Source organism: Pinus tabuliformis, chromosome 5_2 (genome assembly GCF_031772625.1).
Source record: "Pinus tabuliformis cultivar Carrire ecotype Pingquan chromosome 5_2, CPIR1, whole genome shotgun sequence".
NCBI classification, from domain to species: Eukaryota; Viridiplantae; Streptophyta; class Pinopsida; order Pinales; family Pinaceae; genus Pinus; species Pinus tabuliformis.
In genome coordinates this window covers 83,414,689-83,422,211 of record NC_142306.1, presented here as the reverse complement: position 1 = coordinate 83,422,211, position 7,523 = coordinate 83,414,689, and the positions used below count along the sequence as shown (strand labels likewise).

The window sequence follows — 7,523 nt, the reverse complement described above, 5'->3', positions numbered from 1 at the left end:
ATTTTACAAGGCAATTTTACATCTATTCATAGCTTCGGGGGTGCTGCCCCCGATCCCCCCCACCAAGGGGGGGCTCCCAAAGGTCGCAGCCGCCCCCCCAGACCCCCCTACAACGAATATTTTACGGGCGACGTTGCCGCCCCATTACGAACTGGGGTCTAATGCAACGATACCTTTGAATACAGAAGATAATCAGGCTCCACACCCATCGATTCCGGAGTAGGAGACAATCATCCACACTAATCACAAACCTATACAATTCACTTGGGCACAAGGAAAGTTATAGAATGAACATCGTCATAAATGGAATGCATACCTGCTATGATTCCACTTAAACAGCAAATACAATAATGGTAGCACCAATCATGTTGTAGACTACCTCATTCAATCCCCAATTGTGGCACTAATCACAATTTTTAACTCTTATGGGCATGAGACCTCTAAGTGACCACAATTATACAATAATGACTTTGACTTCATTTTCACATACTAGATATTGATCACAAGAAAAAAAATTATGGACTTCCAACCTTCAAGATGCACTATTGTTCTCCCTAGGAAACCTTTGTGTTCCTTACAAGAGTGTGTGCCAACTTAATCTGGGAGGCACACTATAATCAAGTGGCAAGGAACTTTGGTGTAGAGAATATAGTAGCATTACTTTAGAATTATTTTTATTAGGTAAATATTTGATAGGATGTCCACTTGTATATCAAATTATTCATTTCTTATATCATTACTAAACCAACCATAAAAAGTTATGGGCTATACACTCCCCTACTTATCCCAAGCAAGATCAAAGAGTTTGTCTCCATGGATTACATGTCAGTATTTCCCTCCACCAAGCATGGTAATGATTCTATTTTTTTGGTTTTTGATTAGTTCTCTAAGATTTCCATTACAACACCATGCAAGAAGAGTATCATAACTGAATCCATTGCTAAACTCTTCATTGAGCATGTTTGGGTTCATTTTGGATACCTTGAACCATTATTTCATATAGGTGTAGCAAGTTCCTTAGAGCCTTTTTATCTAGCCTAGGGTATCTGATGGATACTAACTTGACCAAATAAATCACCTCTCATCCCAAAATAGATGTAAAAGTAGAAGTGGTCAACAGGATGATTTTGCATACCTTGCACATATACAACTCAAAAAAACCATGTACATGGAATGAAATCCTTCCATATTTTTAGAATAGATATAACAAGTCCCTCCATATCTCTATTGGCAACAATCCTTTTAAAGTATGCTTGGGGTTCCAACCATTATCCCCAATTGATGTAGCTATGCCCATTGCATTTTCACCACTACCATGCTCAGGTCAAGGAATATAGAGAAGCCAAATTTGTTGAATGGATCCAACAACTCCAACAATAATTCCATGATATCTTACATAAATCCAATTCCATGTACAAGTAATGACATCATCGACATAGAATTCCACAAAAGTTTCAAGTTGGTGATAACGTGTGGTTGCATTTATATAAAGAGCACCTCACATTCCCCTTTTGGAAGCTTACACCAATTTAATATTGACCTTACATAATCACCATGTATGTGGGTGAAAACACTCTTGAATTATGTATTTCCCCTTTCCTTGGATTAGGCCCATTATTTAATGTGGAGTTGTTTTGACCACATTTTCCACCTCTACTAGACACCTTAGAGGAAACAAAGAAATTGGCCCCACATAACTCAATATTGATTGCATTTAATAGGCTACATCGATCAGATCATAGACACATAGAGAAAGAATACCCAACAACACATACAATTCTACTAGGTTGTTAAATCAGGGTAGATGTGTCACTAGGGAAGGTGGCTCACTAGGAGCCAAATTTAGCAAAATTTCCGCCATCCGATGAGGGAAATTGACATAATGGAGACCATTTCTTCCTAAGTTGGACAATTTATCGATGTGGATATTGATGGCCACCCACCTCTTCCGTTGAATCAATATCTTTTTGGAAGTTTTTTTTTATGGTTTTTGGGTCCCAAAATTTTGTGTCCTTTTTGAGGTCCTAAATAATGTTTTTTGGAAATTTAGGGGGGCGAGGTTTTAATGGAAATTCATGTTCAAGTGTTTTGGTTTTGGACCTCCAAGGTTATTTCTTTGTGTTAAAAGGCCATTATTTTTTTCCTCTTGTAATAAATTGTATGAATGTGTGTAGTTGTCATATGTCTCTCTGTCTCTCCCTCTGGATAGCTACGACCATTCTAGCCAATTTTTGTTTTACAGTGTTCTATTATTTTATTTATTAATAAAAGTTTCTTTATCACAATATTATTGTGGTCTCTATTATTTTTATCTATGTGTGTGTTTCATTTCCTTTACTACCGTTCATTTCATTCATTGTATAACCCATATCACATGCGAATAATTATGGGTGCTTCTAACTTTAAAAGGAAGACAAAAATAAATCACAAATGGGGAATGAATTAGAAGCACAATCTGAATAGGCATTGGAGGGAGAACCACCCCAAATCATAATAAAAGGATAAGATCAAGAACCCACCTCCCCTATTCCTATTTCACACAATGTCAAAATCATTGAATATGGCCCTTTAAAGGAAATAATTTGGTCCCTAAGTAAGAAGAGACGAAGGTTATAACTTGAGGAAAAATACCTAATGAAAATAAGGACACACTCCTTAATTGTAGTAAACACAACAAATCTCTAAGATAGTACTTATGTTATCACACAAGAGCCAACATTGACCTCATAAACAAAAAGAACAACCCACTACTACACAAGAACTAATAGAGAGTTCAGTTGTTATGAAACTAGATCCTACTGCTAGACAAGAATACATAGACAGTTCAATTGTTATGGAAATGGAAAATATTGTTCCACACTAACCTTCTTCATAGGGATTCATAAAACACAATAGAAAAACATGCACTGGTTTCATTCCTGGTAGAATCATGGATTGAGGATGAAAAACCATAAATTAAGGTGGAAATTGAAGGCTCTCAAGGAAAAGTTGCAAAAACAAGCATAAGTAGGAACTTTTATTATGCATGAGGTTGACCCAACAGAGTAGAAGCTTTCCATAGCTCCCTTAAGTCCCCTAATGTAATTCTTGGATCATCACGAGAATTTATAGAGTATTTTCTTGAGAGTGATAAGCCTAAACTAGCAGATAATGTTGTTATAGGTTCAATTTACCTTAAATAAAATGTTGAAGAATTTTAGAAAACAAAATTAGTCCTTTCTTGGGCAGCATATTCTCCTTGTTCAACACAAGGATCATTATTGAGTGGAGGAAGCATAACAACAAAGAAAATCTTTACTCAACACACTGAATAAGCTATTTCTTCATGGTTATACCTCCTTGACTCAATAATTAGTGAATTAATCTCAATTCACAGACCAAGCACATTGTTTCTTTCCTTCATAGCCTTCTCCCATGCTAGATGTTTGGTGCATATCATTACTTTGCATCCTACAATAATATTCTTCTCTCCAAGTGCATGACATCCTCAATAACATGAATCACATGCCTTAAACAAAAGTTCTTTCCTCATTTCACTTAAATTTAGTCATTCCATTGTTTCCATCACTTAAGCAAGTTGAAAATGGCTATTCTCACTAATCGATCAATAGATTAAAAATAATTTACATGCTTTCCTATTTATGCTTTAGCCTTTCCCTTCAACGAGCACACTTCATTGGCTCATCATTAAGAAACGACAAGAAAATAACCCTTTCTCTATGATCTATTACTTATGCATTTTTATTTTTTGGTGGTCCATTCGCTCCTTTTCTTGACATCCTTAGTATTTATTTTTTCTCTTCCATTCAATGAATACACCATCTCTTATGCCATTAAGCACTTGTTTTAAGGAAAGGTCTTTTGCTTCCATTTATCCATTCTTTGGATTTTCCCTTTACTTTGTTGATTGTGATGCCCCTACTACTTGCTCAATAAATGTGCACTCATTGCACTACCATGATCATTGAGCATTGGACTCTGATAATCAACAAAGAAGGACACTATATAAAAACTCTTTGCTCAATATTTGTAACCAATTCCAAATTGATTTGAACAATGTTTCACTGGAAACTTTGAAACTGTGCTTGCAAATGATATGGATGGCCATAAAACCATGATGGCATATTAATGATAATAAATATAATCAAGATGATTATGACATTTTGGGATGAAGTGCATTTTTCCTACACATGATGGTCTTTCCTGTTACTCAATGCCATGGTGATGACCACCATTTAAATATATCAATAGTTCATGTATATTGAATTTTTTATTTATTTTTAACATTTGATCTAATGAAGATGCACAAAAAAATCAAATGCAAAACTCACATATATACATTAGAATAAATGACAATATTCAAATATATTAACTTATTATTATTATAAAAGATCAATCACTATTTAAGTTTAAAATTTGGCACTTCCCATATTCGATATATATATTAAAAATGATTTTTAAATTATTAATAATAAATTATATTTGTATTAAAAATATAACTAATAAGTTATTAGTTATAAATGAAATTTGATAGAGAAAAAAAAATCAACTCAAATCAAACCAAACCAGCAACATACTCTCCCATAAAATTTTATATTTTATATTCAAATCAATTTTCTCACTATAAAAAAACATATTTTTAATTTTATATGATAATTGACTACACTTTTAATAAAGGATTTCAGTTTAATATCATTTTAGATTTCATTGTCTTTTTATTAATAATAATATTTTATTAAAATTAAATAATTTTATAAAATCTAAATAAAAATTGAAATACATATTTTAAAATCAACCTCGTTTTTTTCCATTGAAATACATATTTTAAAATCAACCCCATTTTTTTTAATGGCATTGCTATTAATAAACTTGATAATTCATAATTTAAAATCAGTTATGAGAATATTGAAACGAACAATAATTCGTAATATAAAATAAGGCATGGATTGATTTATATGGTTGATGCTTTACTTCCCAGATTTAGGATTCGCTTATAACAACTTAATTCTTAAGATATTCTTAAACTAGTCATGCGTCCATAAGAACTTAACCTCTTAGTGTTTGGAATTATTCTAAAACTAAAACTGTTTCAATTTGGAATTATTCTAAAAACGAAAGCATTTGGAATAACTCAATCTCCAAGAATACTTGCATTTAGAGTAACTTAATAAATACTTTAATATGAGTTGCCTATTGGAAAATTATTTACATTCTGGTCATAAAAATTTGAAATAACATGGTACAAGAATTCAAGATACTGAAGCGAGCTTGATGGTACTGGATCCCACTCTACCCACTTCATGAAATCATTTTGGTGGCTGCCCGCGACCGGTGCTCCATAGCAAGCTGTTCTGCAAACCAATCTAATCGCTCAGCGTTGCTCTGGGGAACCCTTCTTCTCCACCCAAATGGAGTATCCATGGATTCCGTGCTCTTCTCTTTCAACGTCTCCTCCGCCAACTCCATCAATACTCCTTCACTCACGCCTCCGCTTGCCTTCATTGTTACCTGCAAAATCATGAATACCCACATACAAAATGTTAGGTTTAACCTATTTTCAGTAAAAAAAAATCTTGCAAAAGTTTAAATTTTGCCCCAAAAAAAAAACGAGCGTGTGGGTTTATAAATTATTACCTGCAATCTGACATAATTTTGTGGATTGTGGCGAAACAATACGCTGACTGCATGATCCACAATATCTGAGACTCCTGCACTCACAATATTCATAATCGGCTTTGCCCATTCCAATATCCCCCAGCTTTTCACCTGCTCGTATTTGTATGGGCAATCAACTTCTCCCCCTCCAAGTGACAACACCAAGATATCAGCCATTCCTTTAACAGAGGGAAAGTCAACCTTATTATTCATCACATGAGTAATGGCGGCCGCTGTGGGGTTGTTAGTCACTAGCCCACCATCTATTCCCACAATTGTTGTTTGCCCATTGAGAGACTTCATCGTAATAGGCTTCTCAAATCCTGGAGAACACATGGTCGCATGACAGACTTCCCACATATTGAAATTGAAATTCTGCGTGTGCTTTGCACTTGCCTCTGCGAACAGGAACGGCGAGGCGCTGCATAAATCGTAGCAGGGAATCAGAATCGGCTTCAGCGTGTCTCTCAATGTTAATGGCTGCCCATCACTTCTGCTGAACAAGCCCTGCAGAGTCCTTCCAAGGCTTTTGGTTGAGCGTTTAGCTGCTTTGATCTGACGGATTAGCTTATCCAACAACCCACGTGACGACTGCACCTGGAATATGTGTTTCCCCTTTTCTACAATAAAATCCATCATCTCCTGAGCAGTGTAAAGAGCCCCGCCATTTTCACCCTTGGCAAATAACGCAGCAACCATAATTCCCCCAATATTAGTCCCGGCCGCAATGTCGAAATAATCAGAGATGCGTGCATTGGGATCTCCCGTCTTAATTTTCAGAGCATTTTGGAGATATATGAGATAGCGACAGGCAAGAATCCCTCTCATTCCACCTCCATCGATGCTCAAAATGCACACCCTTTTGCCTGCCTCCGCAGACTTCAACTTCTCGGCATGACAGGATGATCCATGTTGCTGTAACAACCAATTTCTTTCGAGTAATGAGAATACTTCACGGCTGATCTTGTCGCTATCCTCATAACTCTCCGCCTTTGACTCATCCCCTACATGACAAGTGCTCTTCATGAACGCCATGAAACTGCACCGCAGAATGATTTCTCAGGTACAATAAATCGCCCTCAGATCGAATCTCCTTAGGCTCGCGTTCAGAGAATCAGCTATTTATAAGCCCTAGCTGCAGAGAAATATACATATAAGTTTCAGCACCTGGGATTACATCATGTCAACAATAAATAGTACAACTGTCTGTGGAATCTTTGCGTGGGAGGTAATTAAATTAAGGCATGTACCTGTTCATGTAAGACTAGAGCTGACTTTCTATGCAGTTTCCACTTCTTGATTCCTGTACAGTCTTGATGCTCATCGCGCTCTTCCACATGGCGGCGCAGACCTAATCTTCTCGAAACCTCTTTGCTGCCATTAACTGCAGCCCCATTTCCTTTTATTCCCGCACTGTCGTGACTCCAGAATTTAATTAGAAAACAAAAGATAAGGCAGTTCTGAATTGCTTCCTGACCAAGCATGTGTGTTATATTACGCAAACATATTGAAATAGGTATACCATTCCTACTCACCAATAATGGATATAATTCTCTGGAAATATCAATATAATCGTTGGCCCTTCTCTATCCATAACAAGGAAACGAATAGAGCAACAACATCTAAAAGGAAAACATGACGAATGAAATAATGCATATATTCAGCTAAACCATTATATAGAGTTAAAAAATAATGATATGTAACCCATCCCATGAAAAGGAAAATGATATCCTTGATCCACTCAACAAACCAAGCTATCTACCCAAATATTCAATAAGCCAAGCTATCCACCCTTACCAAAAACACAAATATCCACTAAACCAAACTGAGAAATTTTTTTTATTTTCCACTTATAAAGCTGTAATCAT

The 7,523-nt window shown here is 35.8% G+C and overlaps 1 protein-coding gene across 1 annotated transcript; it reads right to left on the bottom strand.

The window, feature by feature from the left end:
* Positions 1–5,194: 5,194 nt before the first annotated feature.
* On the bottom strand, positions 5,195–7,056 carry LOC149157647 (patatin-like protein 7). Its single transcript, XM_089437650.1, has 3 exons — positions 6,906–7,056; positions 5,635–6,790; positions 5,195–5,508 (listed from the first exon to the last, which is right to left on the bottom strand). The coding sequence occupies exons 2-3, from the start codon at positions 6,688–6,690 to the stop codon at positions 5,299–5,301; spliced, it is 1,266 nt and encodes a 421-aa protein (XP_089293776.1). The 5' UTR covers positions 6,691–6,790; positions 6,906–7,056; the 3' UTR covers positions 5,195–5,298.
* Between the last annotated feature and the right edge of the window lie 467 nt (positions 7,057–7,523).

What these genes read in the sequence shown, in the direction of transcription:
- LOC149157647 (XM_089437650.1), bottom strand. Translation starts at nt 6,690, where the DNA reads ATGGCGTTCATGAAGAGCACTTGTCATGTAGGGGATGAGTCAAAGGCG. An exon ending in AAAATTATGTCAGATTGCAG is followed by an intron (nt 5,509 to 5,634) that starts GTAATAATTTAT and finishes ATGATTTTGCAG; the next exon opens with GTAACAATGAAGGCAAGCGG.